Source organism: Mobula birostris, chromosome 31 (assembly GCF_030028105.1).
Source record: "Mobula birostris isolate sMobBir1 chromosome 31, sMobBir1.hap1, whole genome shotgun sequence".
In the NCBI taxonomy this organism is placed as follows: Eukaryota; Metazoa; Chordata; class Chondrichthyes; order Myliobatiformes; family Myliobatidae; genus Mobula; species Mobula birostris.
Genome location: NC_092400.1, coordinates 36048415 through 36070723, shown reverse-complemented (window position 1 = coordinate 36070723; position 22309 = coordinate 36048415). Strand labels below are relative to the sequence as shown.

Below are 22309 nucleotides of genomic sequence, written 5' to 3'. Positions count from 1 at the left end.
CATAATTTTAAAAGAATCGGTCCCAACACAGACCCCCATGGAACACCTCTAGTCACCCACAGCCAACCAGAAAAGGCTCCCTTTATTCCAACTCTTTGCCTCCGGCAAATCAGCCACTGCTTTATCCATGCTAGAATCTTCCCTGTAATTCTATGGGTTCGTAGCTTCTGTGGCCTCGTGTGTGGCATCTTGTCAAAGGCCTTCTGAAAATCCAAGTACACAACATCAACCGGTTCTCTTTTGTCTACCTTGCTTGTTATTTCTTCAAAGAATTCCAACAGATTTGTTAGGCAAGATTTTCCCTTGAGGAAACTATGCTGACTATATTTTATCATGTGCCTCCAAATACCCCAAAACCACATCCTCAACATCTTCCCATCTAGAGGTCAGACTAACTGGCCTATAGTTTCCTTTCTTCTGCCCCTCTCACTTCTTGTAGAGTAAAATGACACTTGCAATTTTCCAGTCTTCCAGAACCATTCTAGATTCTAGTGATTTTTGAAAAATCCCTATTAATGCCTCCACCGTCCCTACAGCCACCTCTTTCAGAACCCTGGGTGTACACCATCCAGTCTACATGACTTATCTACCTTCAGACCTTTCAGTTTCCCCAAGAACCTTCTCTCTAATTATGGTAACTTCACACACTTCATGACCCCTGACACCCGGAACTTCCACCATACAGCTAGTGTCTTCCACAGTGAAGACTGATGCAAAATACTTATTCAGTTCATCTGCCATTTCCTCGTCCCCCATTACAACCTCTCCAGCATCATTTTCCACTGGTCCAGTATGGATTATCTCCTCTCTTTTACACTTTATGTATCTGAAAAACTTGTGGTATCCTCTTTAACATTATTGGCTAGCTTACTTTCATATTCCATTTTTACTTTCATAATGACTATTTTAGTTGCCTGTTGGTTTTTAAAGGCTTTCCAATCCTCTAACTTTCCACTATTTTTTTGCTCTATTATATGCTCTCTTTTTGGCTTTTATGTTGGTTTTGACTTGTTAGCCACAGTTGTGTCCTCTTTCCTTTAGAATACTTCTTCCTCATTGAGATGTATATATCTTGTGCCTTCCGAATTGTATCCAGAAATTCCAGCCATTGCTGCTTTGCTGTCATCCCTGCCAGTGTTCTTTTCCAATCAATTCTGGCCAACTCTACCTGCCTATAGAAATTCTCCATGACTATTGTAACATTGCCCTTTTGGCATGCATTTTCAATCTCCTATTGTAATTTGTAGGCCATGTCCTTTCTACTGTTTGGGGGTCTGCATACAGTTCCCATCAAGGTCTTCTTATCCTTGCAGTTCCTTAGCTCTATCCATGATGATTTAACACCTTCCGACCCTACGTCACCTCTTTCTAATGATTTGACTTCGTTTTTTTACCAAAAGAACAAAGCTGCCCCCTCCGCCTTCCTGCTGTCCTTTCAATACAATGTGTATCCTTGGATATTAAGCTCCTAGCTATAATCTTCTTTCAACCATGATTCAGTGATGTCTACATCATCATACCTGCCAATCCACAACTCTGCTGCAAGTTGATCTACCTTATTCCGTATACTGCACATATTCAAATATAACACCTTCAGTCCTGTTTTCGATTTTGTCCATTTTTTACGTTGCAACTCATCCTGCTGTCTGCAATTTTGCCCTATCAACAGCCTCTCCTCACTACACATTGCCTCTGTTTGTAAACCAGCTACCTCACTTCCAGCATCTTTCCTACGATACTTCTTGCATTGAACTATATGCAGCTCAGGACAATAGACACACCACGCTCAACCTTTCGACTCCGTACTCTGTCTGATTTCTTACCAACACCTGCCTCCACACTCTCTCCACTAACTGTTCTGGCACTCTGGTTCCCACCCCATTACCACTCTAGTTTAAACCCCACTGTGCAGCATTAACAAACCTTCCCACTAGGATATTAGTCCCCTCCAGTTCAGAGGCAAACCATCCCTTCTGTACAGGTCTCACCTTCCCTGAAAGAGAGACCAAGGATCCAACAGTGCCTTCTCTCTTACACCAACTGCTTAGCCACATATTAAACTGTATAATCTTCCTAGTTCTGTCCTCACTAGCACGTGGCACGGGTAGCAGCCCTGAGATCACAACCCTGAAGGTCCTGCCCTTTAACTTAGCACTGAACTCCCTATGCAGAACCTCGTCACTCATCCTCCCCATGCCACTGATACCTACATGGACCACGACCTCTGGCTCTTCACCCTCCCACTCAAGAATGCTGAGGACTCGATCTGAGATGTCCCGAGCCCTGGCACCCAGGAGGCAACATACCACCTGGGAGTCTCGTTCTCACCCACAGAACCTCCTATCCATTCCCTTAACTAATGAATCCCCTATCACTGCAGTAAGCCTCTTTCCCGTCTGAATCACAGAGTCTGAATCAATGCCAGAGACCTGACTGCTGTTGACTAGATCATTCCCCCACCCCCACCCAGTCAACAGTATCCAGAGTGATACACCTGTTGTCGAGGGGGGTGGCCCCAGGGGTACTCTGTACTGGCTCCTTAACCCCTTTCCCCTTCCTGACTGTCACGCAGTCTCCTGTGTCCTGCACCTTGGGTGTAACCACCTCTCTATACATCCTTTCTATCACCCCCTCAGCCTCCTGAATGATCCAGAGTTCACCCAGTTCCAGCTTCAATTCCTTAACACGGATTGTTAGAAGCTGCAGCTGGATGCACTTCTCGCAGTTGTAGTTGTCAGGGGCACTGGAGGACTCCCTGCCTTCCCACATCTCGCAATAGGAGCATTCCACTATCCTGCCTGACATCTCTACTATCCTACCTGAGCAGGTATAAAGAAGGGCAAGGGGAAAAAACATAACCTTCAGCTTTTCTTTCCATTCCTTTTTCTTTGCAGAAACCTTGAAGAGTAAAAGCTTCAAAATTTCCACTCTGACCCCGTCCGCACGAGACCTTGCCCACTCTGACCTTGCCCACTCTGACCCTGCCCACCCTGACCCTGTCCACCCTAACCCTGCCCACCCTGACTGTGTCCACTCTGACCGTGCCCACCCTGACCCTGCCCACTCTGATCCTGCCCAATCTGACCCTGTCCACCGTGACCCTGTCCACTCAGACCCTGCCCACTCTGACCCTGCCCACCCTGACCCTGCCCACCCTGACCATGTCCCTCAGACCACGTCCACTCTGATCCTGCCCACTCTTACCACACCCACTCTGACCCTGCCCACCCTGACCATGTCCCTCAGACCCTGTCCACTCTGACCCTGCCCACTCTTACCACACCCACTCTGACCCTGTCCACTCTGACCCTGCCCACTCTGACCCCATCCACTCTGACCTCGTCCACTCTGACCCTGTCCACTCTGACCCTGCCCACTCTGACCGCATCCACTCTGACCACCTCCACTCTGACCCTGTCCACTTTGACCCTGCCCACTCTGACCCCATCCACTCTGACCACCTCCACTCTGACCCTGTCCACTCTGACCCTGCCCACTCTGACCCCATCCACTCTGACCCTGTCCACTCTGACCCTGCCCACTCTGACCCCATCCACTCTGACCACGTCCACTCTGACCCTGTCCACTCTGACCCTGCCCACTCTGACCACGTCCACTCTGACCCTGTCCACTCTGACTGCAGCCGTTGCGATGGTGGCCACTGTGATTCGCCTGGCCCTCTTGCAGATCAATCCCAAACGCCGACTGGTCACTGCTCAGAGAGATTTTACACTGTGCATTTAACAAATATTCAAGCAGACAGACAATGGAAGGAATAAAATGTATATTTGCAATTTCCCAAAATGGACAGAAAGGAATCCCGACTTTTCAAAACAGCCCTATAGTATCTTCCACATATGCAAAAGGAGGTGGGATCTCAGTTTAGTATCGAATCTTAGAAACAGCAACTGCAATAATTGTCACCCCCTCATTACTGCCGAGCCCAAATCCATAAGACTATAAGATAGAAGCAGAATTAGGCCATTCAGCCCATCGAGTCTGCTCTGCCATTTCATCATGGCTGACCCTGGGATACCACTCAACCCCATACACCTGCCTTCTCACCATAACCTTTGATGCCCTGACCATTCAGGAAACTATCGATTTTCACTTTAAATATACCCACAGTCTTAGACTCCACTTCAGTCTGTGGAAGAGCATTCCACAGATTCACTAATCTCTGGCTAAAAAAATTCCTCCTCGACTCTGTTCTAAAGAGTCACCCCTCATTTTTGAGGCTGTGCCCTCCAGTTCTGGATACCCCCACCATTGGAAATATCCTCTCCACATTCACCCTATCTCATCCTTTCAACAGTCGGTAGGTTTCAATGAGACCCCCATGCATTCTTCAAAGTTCCAGTGAGTACAGGCCCAAAGCTGCCAAACACTCCTCATATGTCAATCCCTTCAGTCCTGGAGTCATCCACCTGAACCTCCTTGGGACTCCCTCCAAAGGCAACACATCCTTTCTGAGATATGGGGCCCAAAACTGTTAACAATACTCCAAGTGAGGTCTGACTATAAAGCCTCAGCAAAACCTCCTTGCTTTTATATTTTATTCCCCTTGAAATAAATGCCAACTTTGTATTTGCCGCCTTTACCACAGACTCAACCTGTAAATTAACCTTCTGGGAGTCTTGCACGAGGACACCTAAGTCCATCTGCACCTCTGATGTTTGAATTTTCTCCCCATTTAGATAACAGTCTGCACTTTTGTTCCTTTTACCGAAATGTATTATGATACATTTCCCAACACTGTATTCCATCTGCCACTTTTTGCCAATTCTTCCAATTTGTCCAAGTCCTTCTGCAATCACATTGCTGCCTTCGCAATACCTACTCTTCCACCTCTGGTTGTATCATCTACAAACATTGCCACAAAGCTATCAATTCTATTATCTAAATCACTGACAAACAATGTGAAAAGTAGCAGTCCCAATACCGACCCCTGAGGAACACCACTAGTCACTGGCAGCCAACCAGAAAAGATCTCCTTTATTCCCACGCACTGCCTCCTGCCTGTCAGCCATTCCTCTATCTATGCCAGTATCTTTCCTGTAATGCCTGTAATGTCTTATGGTCTTATGCCATGGGGTTTTATCTTGTTAAACAGCCTCACGTGTGGCATTTTATGAAATGCTTTCTGAAAATCCAAGTAAATGACATCCACTGTCTCTCGTTTGTCCACCCTGCTTGTTACTTCCTTGAAGACCTCTAACAGATTTGTCACGCAAGATTTCCCTTTACAGAAACTATGTTGACTTTGACTTACTTTATCATTAGCCTCCAAGTACCCCAAAACCTCATCCTCAATAATGGACTCTAACAGTTTCCAAACCACTGAGGTTAGGCTAACTGGCCTATAATTTCCTTTCTTTTGCATTCCTTGCTTCTTAAAGTGTGGAGTGACATTTGCAATTTTCCAGTCCTCTGGAACCATGCTAGAATCAATTGATTCTTGAAAAATCATAACCAATGCATCTGCTCTGTCTTCAGCAACCTTTTTCAGAATTCTGGGAAGTAGTCCATCTGGTCCAGGTGACTTGTCCATCTTAAGACCTTAGAGTTTGCCTAGCACTTTTTCCTTTGTAATATCAATGGCACTCACTCCTGCTCCCTGACACCTATGGACCTCTGGCACACTGCTAGTGTCTTCTACAATGAAGACAGAGGCAAAGTACTTATTAAGTTCATCTGCCATTTCTTTGTCCCTCATTACTACCTCACCAACATCATTTTCCAGTGGTCTAATGTCAACTCTCACCTCCCCTTTACTCTCTATATAACTAAAGAAACTTTTAATGTCCTCTTTATATTATTGGCTAGTCTGCCTCATATTTCATCTCTCCCCTTCTTATTGCCTCTTGTTGGATTTTAAAAGCTTCCCAATTATCCAACTTTCCATTCATTTTTGCTACCTTATATGCCCTTTCCTTGGCTTCCCTTGTCAGCCACGGTTGCCTACCCCTAGCATTTGAGAACAACTTCTTCTGTGGGACACATCTATCCTGTGCCTTCCTTACTTTCATATTACACCACCTACATGTAAACCTGTTGGCTCATCCTCAGCTCTATCATATTGGTTCCCATCCTCCTGTCATATTAGTTTAAACCACTCCCAAGAGCTCTAGCAAACCTACTCACAAGGATATTGGTCCCTCTCGGATTCAAGTGCAGCCTCTCCCTTTTGTACAGGTCCCACCTGCCCCAGAAGAATTCCCAATTATCCAGAAATCTGAACCCCTGGCCCCTGCTTCAATTCTTCAACCATGCATTTATCCACCATCTCGTTCTATTCCTATCCTCACAGTCGCATGGCACAGGCAGCATTCCGGAGATTACTACTCTTGAGGCCTTGCTTCTCAGCTTCCTCCCTAACTCTCTGTATTCTATATCCAGGACTTCCTCCCCTTTTCTACCTGTGTCGTGGGTACCAATATGTACCATGACTTTTGGCTGCTCCTCTCCCTTTTCAGGACATTGTTGACATGTCCAGAAACATTGCGGACCCTGGCACCTGGTAGGCGAACTACCATTTGTGTTTCTTTTTCATGTCCACAGAATTGCCTACCTGTCCCCCTAACTACAGAGTCCCCTTTTACTGCTGCCATCTTCAGTTCCTTACCCTTTTGAACCACAGGGACAGGCTCGGTGCCAGAGACACAGCCGCTGTGCTTCCCCCAGGAAGGTCGCCTCCCCAAACAGTACTCAAAATGGAGTACTTATTGTTGAGTCCTGGGAGTAAGACTTGGAACTTACCTTGGTGGAGGGATACAAGGATAGAGGAGATCGCAGAGAGGGGAACTGTGGGCTTGAGAGGGAAATGCTGGGATTTCCTTGTCTATCCTGCAGCTAGAGACAATAGGCTGGGAGGATGAAGGTGTGGGAGCATGCTTGATGGGCGAATCTGTGTGCCATTATTTTGAACAAGTTGAAAGCAGCTTCAGTTGTGGTCCTACTTCCCTCCTTCTCCGTGGCTGGAATTCCTCTGTCGACCAATATATAATATCCTATCCCTGACTGGAAGGTCTCAGGCCGAAAATATTAACAATGTGTCTCTCTCCATAGCTGTTGCCTGACCTCCTGAGCATTTCCAATCCTTGCTCCTTTTCTACCACTCCAAGTAACCTCCTTAACCTTTGATCCTTCCCCAATTTTCCAGGCACTTTCATTTGGGTGTTCACATGCCCTGATTTGATATTGGTTACTTTTGGCCCTTGTCAAACAATTAAGTAACACCAATACATAATCTGATCCACACACAGGGTTACCATACAGTGATCAGGAGCAAGGAACCTTATAGACTGCTCCCATGTGGGTCCAGGGAAGCTGAGTGAACACACCCATCTAACAGGACATGATAAAGAATCAGGTCTGGGGCATCTTCAGAGTTTACCAAGGGACATCCCCCTGTATTGAACCAATCCACTTCTGGCTCTTGGTGCTTGTAGGCACTGTGGAGGATTATGTCATGTACAGTAGAGACGGTTCATGCCTCCAACACACAATGTACTAATAGAGGGGTTACACAGTGATGAAGTGGTGACAGGGTAATACAATGAATGCCTTTGGGACTTGCAGCATATTTATATTTCCCATCAAATTTGAACCAGAAGAGGCGAATGATAACGAAGGTCATCGTGTCTTTACCCTCGGAGTCATCTGTGAAAGGAAAGGAGTGAGAAATTGTTACCGTTCCTCAGACTGAAGGAGACTTCACACAAGAAGCTGAAGATAGTGAACTCTGACCAACGCATCACAGGCACGTCTCTCCCCACCAGCAGCAATCAGCAATATCTAGAGGAGGTAGTGCCTCAAGAAGGCAGCATCCACCATCAAAGATTACCACCATCCAGACCGTGCCATTTTTTTCAGCTGCCCACATCACCGAGTTTAAGAACTGCCTCTTTCCTTCATCCACTGAGTTCTTGAAATATCTGTCAAAACACTAATCCCTCTTGTTTCACAACACTACGTAACCTTTGATCACTTGGTGATGAAATGGATCTCTTTTCAGCCTAGACTCTTGCGTGGAGACCCAAGGGGAGAGGTTGGGGATTTGGGACAAGCTGACTTGCTCTTACAAAACCCAGACAATTTGACATGTTGGGTGCCCCACTTCCCACTGTAACTTTTCTGTGATTGTACAAAAGCTTAATGAGGTTCTGCTGAAAGAACATGGACCTGGAAAGCTAGCCCATTTATTTTTCCACAGACGCTGACTGACCTGTTGAGTATTTTGGGCATTTTCATTTCAAGTGTTCAGAAAACCTAGTATTAAGCTTCTGTTGGGAAGGTCATCTCCTTCCAAAGTACAGGAAGAGGCCACTCATCTATCACACTATCAAACAATTCCATCCTGCCACTTTACACATTTATCCACCCAAAAAAATAAATTTAACTCTTTAAAACAGGGCAATTTTAATCTTTACAAAATGTGGCAAAAACATTTCCTGAGCTCCCTGTACTTTATGCTATTTACTGTATCTCAGTCTGTCTCCTTGAATTATCAGCCCCCACACCTCCAGTTAAGCAGTGGGTTGTCCTCAACCCCATCTCCATTGCTTGATCCTCAAGACTGAACTAAACATGTAGGGCCCACAAACCCAGTACATCTCTAATATCTGACCTGTTCTGTACCTCTGTGGTATCTGCAACAGAAGATCAATGATCAATACATGGCATTGTCAATACCGTCTCTGTAAAGGGCCAATGGAAGATGAGTGAGGCTGGTATCCTCTCTCTGTAATTTTCTCATCACTTGAACTTCCTCTGCATGGAAGTTGCCCTAGCAGCAAAAGTCACCCAAGTTCTCCACTCCACTAGCACTGACATCGTCTTACCACCATCAGGTGACCATTCTTTCCTTTGAAGACCTGTGACTCATGGCCTGATGTGAAATCGACAATCCCCTCCTTTCCTGGTTCAATAGTAAATTTCAGGCTGAAATGGGACAATGCACAAACAGAATGAGTTATTAAAACACCACTACAATTTCTGAAATATACAATTTTAAGTCCTTTGGAAGAATGTTGGATGTGTACAATATGCCCTCTCCAAAGCGTTCATGTCCTTCCTAAATCGAGGCAACCAGAAATAAACACAGTACTTTACTGGAGTCTAACCAGAGACTTATAGAGCTGCAATGTTACTTCGCACTCTCAAACTCCCCTGATTAATGAAGGCCAACACACAATATGGCTTCTTAGCCACCCTATCAATTTGCACAGCAACGTTGAGAGCCCTATGGATTTGGGCCCAAGGTCCCTCTGTTCCTCCACACTGCTAAAAATCCCACCATTAATTCTGTGCTCTGCCTTCAAACTCAACCTTCGAAAGTGAATCATTTCACACTTTTCTAGACTGAACTCCATATGCCACTTCTCAGCTCAGCTCTGTGTCCTGCCAATGTCCCGCTGTAACCCACAACAAATCTACGATATCCACAACACCACCAACGTACATGTCAGCTGCAAACTTACTAACCCACCTTCTATTTTTTAATCAAAGTCATTTATAAAAATCACAAAGAGCAGGGGTCCCAGAACAGATCCCTGTGGGATACTACAGGTCACTGACATCCATCCTCCATCTGCTACCGTCCTCTGCCTTGCCTTCTCAGGGCAAGCCAGTTCCAAATCCACGCAGGCAGGTTCCCCAGGTCACATACCTCCTGACTTTCTGAATGAGCTTACTATTGGAGAATCTAGACAAACACTTTACTAAAATCCATAAACATCTCATCCATCGTGTTACCTTCAACAATTCGTAATGTCACTTCCTCTAAAAAGTCACTCAGGCTTGTAAGGTGTGACCTGCCCCTCACAAAGCCAAGCTAACTATTTCTAATCAAACCATGCTGCTGTAAAATGCTCGTAAATCCTGTCTCCAAGAATCCTCTCCAATAGATTGTCTGCCAGTGATATAAAACTCACTTGTCTATAATTTCCAGGATTATCACTAGTACCTTGCTTGAACAAAGGAATAAGATTTGCTGCCTTTCAATCTTCTGGTACTAATCACATAGTACTAACCAACCCCTGCTGCTGAACAGACAGACTTGCTCTACCCCTCCCAGTCCATGCCATGTGAGACAACAACAGCAAATCATGTAGTCAGTGAGAGGACAAAAGGCACAGCCATCTCTCCTCTCATTTCCTGTAGTAAGTTGGGGTATATCCTGTCTGGCTCCAGGGACTTATCTATATCAATGTTTTTAAAAGTTCCAACACATCCTCTTTATTATCATGTTCCAATCATCTCAACGTATTCCAGCACATTATCCTATCCCAAGTGACCTCACATTCATCAAGGTCCCTCTCACTGGTGAATACTGAAGCAAGGCAACCATTCAGGACTTTCCCTACCTACTCCCACTGCAGACGTGTTTTACCCTCTCCTCTCTTATCCCTGATCAGTCCTATTAGGCCCTCACTCCAGTCACCCTCCTGTTCTTCACATACTTGACCTCATCCTTACATTTTACACTCAAGGAAGAGTGTAACATTGTCACGTCCTGTCACCTTGAACTCTTTGAGCCCTGCTACTGTGCTCTAACATATTGGTGACTGAAATTCTCTTTGCTCACCTGCCCTGCACGATCTTGAAGCTGTTTTGCTTGCTGGCCATTGTACAGAGCTTGGTCACAGTCTCAAAGACATAGTCACACTGCAGAATGACATCACCCTGTGTACATTGGAGAGTGAGTTAGTGTGGTACCAGGAAAGGGTAGCATCCATGCTCTCGGGTTGCCGGACCCTGGTCTTTAACGAGTAACATGTCCACTGGAAAACACGGTTACCTGCACGCTTGTCTTACCTCTCCTTAACTTTACTCCTGTACTTTCTAAACTGCTCCACACATTCAGAGCTACTAAACTTTTGGTGTTTGACACATTCTTCCTTTATTGTTGTGGATAGACTTTGTGCTCAGAGGCTTCTAGATCGGCATTTCCACACACAGTCCTTGTGGGAACACGTGGGAGTTGGGGCCCTTGAATCTTTTGAAATGTCCCCTATTGCCCCCGCTCTAAAGCTCCCCTTCTCCAAAGGGTGTTGGCTATGTTGGAAAGCAGTTTCTCACCATCATTCAACCCAATTCTTAATTGGCCCCATCAATAGGAGAGAAAGATTTCTGAATTCTTTCCAAGTCTGGAACGTGAATCTAATTCAAAAGACAAACTCTGCAGATGCTCATAAGTTTGAAATTAAATTAAATATGCCAGAAATCCTCAGCAAGTCAAGTAGCTTCAATGATGAAGGAAACAGTCTAGTCCATTTGGCTATAGCACTCCTCAGTCCAGTGGGACCGAGCTTGCCAAAGCTTATTTGATTACAGAGCTTAAGGTAAAGGAGACAGTAATCATCACGTGATTGCATTCAACCTGCAGGTTGAGAAGAGAAGCTAAAGACAGATCTATTGTATTACAATTTAGTAAAGACAACTACAGAGGCATGAGAGAAGAGCTGGCCAACGTTGACTGGAAGGGGACACCAGCAGGAATGACTTCAGAACAGTAATGACTGGAGTTTCTGGGAGTAAATCGGAAGACATAGGATCAGTTCATCCCAAATAAGAAGTAGTATTCTAAAGGGAGAATGAATGACAAAATAAGTCAAAGACAACATAAAAACAAAAGAAAGGGTATGCAATACTGGCAAAATTTAGTGAGAAACTGAAGTATTGGGAAGCTTATAAAAAGCAATAGAAGAGGAAAAGATGAGCTAGGAAGATAAGCTAGCCAATAATATGAAGGAGTACACCAAAAGCTTCTTTCAGATATACACTCAGTAGCCATTTTATTAGATTGCTTCTGTACCTTAAAAAGTGCCCACTGAGCGTATATCATGGTCTTTAGCCCATCTACTTCAAAGTTCAATGTATTGTGTGTTCAGAGATGCTCTTCTTCACACCACAGTTGTAGCGCAGGGTTACTTGAGTTATTGTCACCCTTCAGTCAGCTTGAACCACTCTGGCCATTCTCCTCTGACCTCCCTCATTAACAAGGCTTTTTCGTCCCACAGAACTGGCATTCACATTACGTTTTTGTTTTTTCTATAACACAAACCATCCCGTCTAGTACTAACAATCGTTCCACAGTCACTTAGATCACGTTTCTGGCCACTGAGAGTAAAAGAGGAGCAAGAGTGGATATTGGTCCGCTGAACGTTGATGCTGGAGAGGTTGTAATGGGGAACAAGGAACTGGTGGAGAAACTGAATAAGTCTTCACTGTGGAAAACACTAGCAGAATGCCAGAAGTTCGAGAGTGTCAGGGGGCAGAGGTGAGTGTAATGTATTTATTACTAAGGAGAAAGTGTTTGGGAAGCTGAAAGGTCTGAAAGCAGATAGGCCACTTGGACCAGATGGATACACTCCAGGGCTCTAAAAGAGGTAGCTGAAGAGAATGTGGAGTAATGATCTCTCAAAAATCACTCGTTTCTGGAATGGTTCTAAAGGATGGGGAAAATTCCTTTCTCTGCGATCTCCTCTATCCTTGTATCACTCTACCAAGATCGTTCCAAGTCTTACGCCCAGATTTTTGGATGATTAAGGCTTCTTCTGGGGCAGCTGGGACCTGTACAAAAGGGGAGGGTTGCACGTGAATCCGAGGGGGACTGATGTTCTTGTGGGCGGGTTTACTAGAGCTGTTGAGGGTGGCTTAAACTACTATGGCAGGGGGATGGGAACCAGTATGATAGAGCTGAGGATGAGCCAGCAGGGTTACATGTAGATGATGTAATATGAAAGTAAGGAAGGCACAGGATAGATGTGTCCCACAGAAGAAGTAGTTCTCAAATGGCAGGGCTAGGCAACCATGGCTGACAAGGGAAGTTAAGGACTGCATAAAAGCCAAGGAAAGGGCATATAAGGTAGCAAAAGCGAGTGGGAAGTTGGATGGTTGGGAAGCTTTTAAAATTTAACAAAAGGCAATAAGAATGGAAAAGATGAAATATGAGGACAGACTAGCCAATACTATAAAGCAGGACACTAAAAGTTCTTCCAGTTATATAAAGAGTAAAAGGGAGGATAGAGTTGATATTGGACCACTGTAAAATGATGCTGGTGAGGCAGTAATGGGGGACAAGGAAATGGTAGATGAACCAAATAGGTACTTTGCATCATTCTTCGCTGTGGGAGATACTAGCCGTGTGCCAGAGGTCTGTGAGTTTCAGGTGTGATGGGGTCCTGAATTACCCTTATGAACTGTGCTTTTAAGAGAGAGAGAGAGTTGTGGAACACAGACACCTTGTTAAAAAGAGAGAGGAAGAAAGAGAGAGAGGGAGGTGAAGACTGCTCACAGTTTGTTTATACTTTCTACAAGGACACTGGCAGCTTCCAAGTTCATATAGAGAGAGAAGGGAGGAGCTGCTTGATGGACAGTTGGTATTCAGCACGGTGAGATAAATAGGTCAGCTGTTAGACCTACAGACACATGGTTTTGGACATTGAATGAGCTTTGTTGTGCCCACAGAAAAGGTGGGTTTTGGAGGATCGATCAGTGGCTCTCGCAGTGTGAAAAGGGTGTGACTGGTGTGGAGTTATTCATGTGTCTAACCCTCGCCTGGGTTGATAATTCCACCACAGAAGAACGGACCCCTTTGATGTGGTCACAGTCGGTGACTTCTAAAGGATTTTGGAGGACAACAGGAAGATCGACGGTGTCAGCTCACCTGAGGACTCAAATCTCTCCTTCTCTCGTTCTCCATCACTACTCAACTCAATACCACGAACTGAACTGAACTTAACTCATCTTTGTAAGACTATCTATTTACTCCTAGACTTGAAGAAGCTTGGTTTTCATATATATTTTCACACTTACTTATATATAATCAGTGCTAACCTGTTTTATATATCTGATTTTTATATTACCGTATTGCGTAGTTACTAATAAATACTATTAGTTAATAGCAATACTGGACTCTAAAGTGATTTCCATTTCTGCTGGTTCTTTAACCCATCACTGGGTATGTGACAAAATTGGGGGTTCATCCGGGATATGAACATATTGGTGGGCGCCATTCTAAAAATTGTGTGGGGGCTTGTTTGAATTGATTGGGGAAAGTCCCTTTTGATTTGCTTGTGTGGAAAAGCAGCAGAAATTGATGTTAGTGTTGAAAGGTTCCTGTTGGAACCAACCTCTGAAGCATTGGATGATGCTAAGGGGGATGTGCTGTTGGCAATTGCTCAAAAGTTAAGACTAAAGGTGACCACTAAAATGAGGAAAGATCAGATGCAGACAGTAATAGCATAGTATTATATATCCAGAGGAACATTTGAAGAGGATGAATGGGATATGTTTATTGAAAGGAAACCTACTGAGGCTGAGGTTCAGTTAAAATTGCAGTTGAAATTAAAACAGCCTGAAGCTGATGAAGCAGAAAAGCAGAGGGTCCATGAGGCTAGAGAGGCAGAAAAACAGAGAGAGTTCGAGAGGAAGATATGGTAGCTGAGAGGTTTACTGTTAGACCCTGCTGATTTTTACAGCTCGGAAGAGCTTGTTTTGTTTGATGAATTTAAAAGTTGTGTTCCTGATGAGGTAAAGGTATACCTAGATGAAGAGGATGCCACCACCCCGCGGGGGTCTGCTAAGACAGCAGACGAGTTTGTTTTAACCCACGAGGTTGAGTTTACTCCAGATGAGAGTTACCCAGAGAGTAGCTGCGAGGTTCGGGGTGACCTTGAATTTAAAACTAGGACAAGTGATGAAAGCCCAGAAGAGGCAGCTGACCCGATTGCCTGCGTTCAGGTTGTGGAAGTACCTGTGGATTCACAGGGTACTGAACCTTGTGTTGAAGCTCAGTTAAGGTCTGAGTTGTCTGACTTGCTTGGAAAGCAATGCAGCTCTTTTGTGTTAGATGGTTTTGGTTCAGTGAATAAAGGGTTTACCTTGGTACTAGTGGAAATTGCGGATTCTCAGTCACTTGTATTAGACAGTGTTCTAAAAGTTAGTGATGAGGTGAAAATTGGTGAGGTAAATGTTACTGAAGATGTTGAGACAAGTGTTGTTTCTGGACTTTTGAATAAAGTACTTGTGAAGGTTGGATTGGTTTTGCGACCTTTGACCCTGCTTCCAGGACAAGGGCCTGCTGAGGAAGTGTGTGCCAATTTTGTTCCAACATTTGGAAGTGAACACCTTCAATGTTATGATATTGTTCACGATGATGTTGTGGAGAAGGTGGATTGTTATGGCTTTGAGAAACCATTGGTGGAGGTTGCTATGGAAACAAGTCAGAATAAAGGTTGTAAGAATAAGATAAATGGATTGTTTGGCCTCTTCCACAATGTACGCATAGTAGTTGTAAGTCTGGTGATCGTGCTGAATTTAGTAAACAATGGGGGGAGATTGACACCTTTCCAAGGTGATGATATATATTCAGCAGTTCAGCTAATGAGAAAAACTGCTGCTAAGAATTCACACAGAAAGACTGAAGTTAATCCCACATGCGCAGTAACCAGAAGCATATTTAAAATGTCTGCTGATGCTCATGATGATTCACTAAGGACTTTTCTACCTTCCATATTCCAGCAGGACTTAAAGGGTAGTAAAGCTGATGAGAGTAAGGAGGATGAGAAAGGTCTGTCCTTATCGAGGAAGAATTTATAGAGGAACAGAATAAAGATTCTGAAATGGTGGCTTTAAAGGAGACAGCTCTCACAGAAGGGAAGGTTCAGAGAGTATCAGTGGGATATTACCTTAAAGATGGGGTGTTGATGAGGAAGTGGAAACCAGCCACTGTGCATGCAAGTGAGGACTGGGCCACTGAACATTAAGTAGTGGTTCCAGAGGTTTACAGGACTGAAATTTTAAACCTGGCCCACAAGATGCCTTTAAGTGGACATTTTGGAGTGAGAAAGACAGTGAACAGGATTATGAAGGAATTCTACTGGCCTAATTTAAGAAAGAATGGTGTGAATTATTGCAGGACTTGCCATACCTGCCAGGTTGAGGGGAAACTTAATCAGGTTATTCAAGTAGCATCACTTAAACCGATACCTGCTCTTGGTGAACCTTTTTCTCAGGTCATAGTGGATTGTGTAGGCCCATTGCTAAAGACTGCAGCTGGTCATCAGTACTTGTTAACAATTATGTGTGCTCTGTCTAGGTTCTCTGAAGCCGTGTCTCTCAGAAACATCAAGGCCAAGACTGTGGTAAAAGCACTCAGTAATTCAATTTGACCAGGGTAGTAACTTTACTTTGAGAACATTCCAGAGGATATTTGGAGAATTGGGCGTGTAGGGGGTTTCTTTTTTTATGTCACTGCATAGTCTAATTAAAACGGCTTCTTTGTTATGTTATAATTGAAAGGGCTTCTTTGTTATGTTAACTGCTGAGAAAGTCCTTCCTGGTAGCAGTTTGTTTTGGATTATCTATTGATAAGAGGATGAATGAACCAATTGCGATAGCTGTTGTGCTTTTGGTGTATCTGTAAGATATTGTATGCGCAGGGTTTTGGGCCAGAAGGTGGGAGAGAGAGAGAGACAGAGGATGGACCAGGTGCTGTGAGTCCGCTAACGGGGTCAGACCCCGAGTGGGGCGTTCGGCAAGGAGAGGAAACAGAGACGGACTCATGTGGAGTGTCTGGTCGACCAACGTTTTTGGTCCCAGGTGGCCGGTCGAGGTGGTCCAAGGGGTCGCAGGGTGAAGAAGAAGGGTCCTGAGCTCCAACTGCTTGTGCATGAAGAAATTGAACTTTGATAAGTGTGGCACCTTTTTATTTTCCTTTTATATTTTATTCTCTATTAATTATATAGTTCCAGTAATATCTGTAAACTGTAAATCATTTAATCATATCTGGTGTATTGTCTGTTATTTGGGCGGGGTGGGGTACATCACACAGCATCCACACAAACTAATTACCCAGTTTGGCGGGGCCGAGGCTGTTTCCCTAGATGACAGCGAGCCAAGCAACCCTGAGGCTGGCCAGGGGGGCTACATTGTGGGGGCTCGTCCAGGATTGGATCTACTGGCATACTGTGTGTTAGCCCTGTTTAAATCAGTAATGTGTGTCTCTGTGGGTTATTTGCTGGTTATTGCTGCATACGTGGTGGGTGAGGTCTTTGTTCAAGTTCAGACTAGCATTGACAAGTTGGAGGTGGAACTTGGCGCTGTCCATGCTGTTGGGAGAGAGAGGAAAGAGTGATCTGATGTGGATCTAGTGTCTGCGAATAAATGTTCTAGCTCTGGCAGGCTCTGTCTGGCTTTGGGATAGTGTCCACTCCAAGAGGGGCGGAGGCGTGCGAGACGTGGATGGAGCGGATCTCTCAGTTGTTAGATGAGTGGCAGTGCTCGGTTGAGGGAGAGCGACAGGGATTGGTTGAAAGTTTGAGTAGGCGGGCTGGTGACAGTGTTAGAGCTGTCAGGTTCACTTACACCGTAGTGACAGCTGTCAGTTATTTGAAAGAGGGGGGGAAGTTTAAAGTGTGTCCTCTCTGGCTAGGAGGGCAGCTAAATTGCTTGCAGTGCCAAGGGGATCATTTCAGGGGATCAGCCCCTCCTTCAGTTGTTCAGCTGATCAGAGAGGTGTCAGGAAACTTAGTGGAGGCCCAGTGGGGGAACGGCTTGGGGTCTCCGGGGAAGCACATTCCCAGCAATGTACCAATGAACTTCTGAAAGGAAAAATGACCCGACATACCAGTTGAACTTCCTGGTGTTGGAACAGACGGTGGTGGACCTGGAGATGGAAACCCAGGTCGTCAATCTGAATGAGACACAGGGGAGAGAGGGGATTTGCACCGCTGAACTGAGTGCTCAGAAATGCTGGCCGGAGACTGAGTGCCGCACTTGTGGGACAACCATTGAAGACTTGGAATTCACGCTCGTCAACGTGGAGAAGGAGCAACAGAATTCCGAGCCGAAACTGCAGTCATGTACTGATGAATTAATTCAGCGAGAAGAAACAATGACCCACCTACAAAGGGATCAGTAGAAACTCAAGACGTCGATTCAGAAAAGATTGGAAGACTTACAAGTTGGGGAAGATCAAGGAAGTGTTCTGACTAAGGCCAACAGAAAACCAAGAGCCCAGGGAGGGGAGTTTGACTACACTCCCTAGGAGGTGAAGAAATAGAGGACAGATCTCGGAAAAGGGAGGCGGACGCTTGAAAGTAACCTGAAGATGACTATCGACAGTTTAAATGAAGTGGAAAAACTAAAAGTTGACCTGGAAGACGTCATCAGGAAGAAAAAACTGGAGGCTGAACATCCTTTAACTGCTGCTTTTCAGGTCAGGGTGGAATAAGCTGGTGGGGTAACTGCGTTCCAGATTGAGATAACCAAGAACCATGAGTCAGAACAGCTGAGGCTGTGGCGAGAGTTGAAGGAGTCCCCGAGGAAGCTGACGTCTTGACTGAAGGAGGCTGAAAGGGTAGCCCCGGCTAAATGTTTCAGTTTGGAGAAAATCGAACAGCAGCTACTGATTGAGGGAATGAGGAAGATTACGGATTCGAAGGATGATGTGTTGGACATGTGGTACATGCTGCCTTTCGCTAACTTCCCTGTGATTGAAGAAGAGACCTTTGGCCCTTCTCCCACTGAGTCAGGTGTAGTGGGGAGGGCTCGCTGTGAGCAGTCTGAGTTACAGCAGGACCAGGAAGGAAAAGAAGCGGGGCCCCGGACATGGGACAGGGGGCTCTGAGTTGTAATGGTGGCCTGAGTGACAGAGGAGTTGGCAAGCAGGCCCGAGGTATCCCTAGTAGTGTCTGAGCCTTTAAGGTTTAGGTGAGGGGGTATGGAGGTCTCGGAGGATTAGGAAGCTCTCAGATAGGTTGGCCTATGTAGCTCTCGTGGACGGGCAGAAGGTCCACTGTTTGGGGAGCAATGTCACTGTGTGTATCTGGATGGGTTTCTGTGTCTGTAGGACTGGTTGGTGAGTTATTTAGAAGTCATGAGGACATGACTTTATTTGGTGGGGGGAGAGTGGAAGGGGTTTCTTTTTTTTATGTCACTGCGCAGTCTAATTAAAATGGCTTCTTTGTTATGTTATAATTGAAAGGGCTTCTTTGTTATGTTAACTGCTGAGAAAGTCCTTCCTGCTAGCAGTTTGTTTTGGATTATCTATTGATAAAAGAACGAATGAACCAATTGCGATAGTTGTTGTGCTTTTGGTGTGCCTGTAAGATATTGTATGTGTGGAGTTTTGTGGCAGAAGGTGGGAGAGAGAGAGAGACAGAGGATGGACCAGGTGCTGTGAGTCCACTAATGGGGTCAGACCCCGAGCGGGGCATTCGGCGAGGAGAGGAGACGGAGACGGACTCGTATGGAGCGTCTGGTCGACCACCGTTGTTGGTCCCAGGCGGCCGGTCGAGGAGGTCCAAGGGGTCGCAGGGTGAAGAAGAAGGGTCCTGAGCTCCAACTGTTCGTGCACGAAAAGATTGAACTTTGATAAGTGTGGTGCCTTTTTATTTTCCTTTTATATTTTATTCTCTATAAACTGTAAATCATTTAATCGTATCTGGTGTATTGACTGTTATTTGGGCGGGGTGGGGTACATCACACAGCATCCACTCAAACTAATTACCCAGTTTGGCGGGGCCGAGAGCTACTTCCCTAGAAGACAGTGAGCCGAGTGACCCTGAGGCTAGCCAGGGGGACTACAGGAGCTAAGCACATTGTGTCACCTGCGTATCACACAGAGTCTGAGGGAGCCTTGGAACGGTTCAACTCCACTCTTAAGACCATGATTAAAGCATATTGTGTGGAAAATGGAAAAAACGGGGATGAGGGGTTCCCCTACTCTTATTTACGGTTAGAGACTTAATTCAAGAATCCCTGGGGTTCAGTCCATTTAAATTTATTTTCGGCCATAGGCCCAAAGGACCTTTGACCTTGCTCAGAGAGCAATGGTCTAACCCAAAAGTGTGTGTCAGCGTGTTAGATTATGTTTTCAAATTCTGGAAAAGATTTAATAAGGCTTGTGACCTTGCAAAGGAGAGTTTGCAGAATGTTCAAAATAAAATAAAACACTTGTTTGATAGGATGGCACCTGGGAGGACTGTTATGAAAACAAATGGAGTCGTGAAGGCTGGGAATGAGGTCAAAAGTCATTTTAACCAGCTGAATCTAGTATCAACAAGACTTAAGAATTCCATTGTTTTGAAAAATATTACTGATAAGGTCCATCAGCTGGAACCTACACCGCAAAAACAATTGAAAGAATTAGTTAGCAAGCATAAAGATTTATTTTCTGACATTCCAAGACAGTACACAGCTATCGTGCATGATGTCATTGTAAATTCAGCCCAGCCGATCAAAGAGCATCCTTACAGAATCCATTTAGAGGAAAGTAAAATGGATGAACAAGAAACTGGAAACAAGAGAGAACAAGGAAAGAGAGTGGATGACTGTATTGATAAAGTGGGGAAGGCTAACTACCTTACAAAAATTGACTTGCTAAAAGGATACTGGTGTGTTCCTTTAACAGAGGGCTAAAGAGATATCAGCATTTGTGACACCATCTGGACTGTATGAATATAATGTTTTAACCTTCGGGATGAAAAATGCTCCAGGGACATTTCAAAGTATGATCAATTCTGTGATTAGAGGGTTAGAAAACACAGGGGCTTATATTGATGATCTGCTTGTAGGGAATGACACGTGGGAAGAGCATATTGCAGTGGTAGAAAAACTGCTTGAAACACTGTCCAAGGCTAATCTTACTGTGAACCTCGCTAAAAGTGAGTTTGGTCATACCACAGTTACATATCTTGGCTATGAGATACAGGCCAAAGTTTAAGCTATTGCTGAGGTTCCTGTTCCAACTGACAAGAAAGCTTTGAGAAGGTTTTTGGGAATGGTTGAGTATTATCGAAAATTTTGTAAGAACTTTGCAGATATCACTCTCTCCCTAACAAAACTCCTAGGGAAGAGTGAAAGATTTGTATGAAAGGACCTTTGCCAGGAGACATTTGAACGTCTGAAAACCATCCTATATTATCATCCTGTGCTCAAAGCCCCTGATTTTCCCAACCCATTTTCTATAGCAACAGACGCTAGTGACGAAGCTGCTGAGGCAGTATTGTTACAGAAGGGTGTGGATGACATTGAACACCTAGTAGCTTATTTCTCAAAGAAATTTAATGCGCATCAGGAAAACTATTCCACTGTTGAAAAGGAGTTGCTATCACTTATTCTGGCTTTACAACATTTTGAAGTCTACGTTTGTCCTGCCCAGAGACCACTTGTGGTTTACAGGGATCACAATCCGTTGGTGTTCCTAACTAAGATGAAGGATAAAAATAGAAGGTTATTAAATTGGAGTCTGATATTGCAAGAATATGACTTAAAAATCAAATATGTGAAAGGTACTGACAACATTATAGCTGATTGTTTATCCAGATGTTAAGTTAGGAATTGTACACGTTCTGCTCTGTTATCTGATGATTATACATGTATTGTTTCAAACTCTGTAATTTACATTTAAACTAAAAATTTTCCCTTTGTCAAAATTTTTTTCTAAAAGGAAGGGGGTGTGACGGGGTCCTGAATTACCCCTATCCCGACAGACAAGAGAGCCCTGAGAAGGTTCTTGGGGATGGTGGGGTACTATCGGAAGCATTGCAAAAACTTTGCGGATATTACCCTCCCTCTTACTAAGCTCTTGCAAAAGAATGCAAAGTTTGTGTGGGACGACCTTTGTTATATCTGTCCGGCATGGAAACCACTAATAATTTACACTGATCACAACCTATTAGTGTTTTTGGCCACTATGAAGGATAAAAACAAAAGGTTGCTAAGTTGGAGCCTGGTCTCAGAGGAACTTGATATTCAAATAAAACATATAAAAGGAATGGAAAATGTGATTGCTGACTGTCTGTCAAGGTGTTGACAGCTCAAAGTTCTCTGTATTAGCTGAATAGTTGATGACCCTGTATATTAGTGTGTATCTAATAATGTATTCATGCCCATTAATTTTTACCCTGGTAAAAATCCTTTGAAGGATAAGGGTGTGACAACAAACCAACTTATCAGAAGATTGATGCTAATGAGAGAGATAAGGGAGACAATGGAGGAATGTTCAAAATGTTAATGAGAGAGAAGAGAGAGATAACAGAAAAGAAACACAGTTCAGAATATTGACAGACCGGTTGCTTTGAACCTGAAATGTTTGAAGTTTGATGGACAGGCGATACCCCAGCAGGGGGATAAAAAGAACAGGTTCGCTAAGGCACGACACACACCACGAGATCACGAGATAACGAGACCCTGGAAGAGCGGTGTGCCCCCACAAGATGGTGGGAGTTTGGAGGTCTGGTCGCGGGAACAGACCATAGACGCACAGGGTGAAAGGGGTACAATCGGTGGGAACCTG

General features: G+C 44.6%; 1 protein-coding gene across 1 annotated transcript in view; it reads right to left on the bottom strand.

Annotated features, from left to right (window-relative positions):
- Nucleotides 1–6906: 6906 nt before the first annotated feature.
- myo1ha (myosin IHa) overlaps nucleotides 6907–22309 on the bottom strand; it is a 112258-nt gene continuing 96855 nt past the window's right edge. The window contains exons 30-32 of the mRNA XM_072247998.1: nucleotides 10589–10686; nucleotides 8844–8943; nucleotides 6907–7662 (exon numbers count right to left, since the gene is read on the bottom strand). Of these exons, the coding sequence (XP_072104099.1) occupies nucleotides 7636–7662; nucleotides 8844–8943; nucleotides 10589–10686 (225 nt within the window). The 3' untranslated portion in view covers nucleotides 6907–7635. The remainder of the gene's footprint in view (nucleotides 7663–8843; nucleotides 8944–10588; nucleotides 10687–22309) is intronic.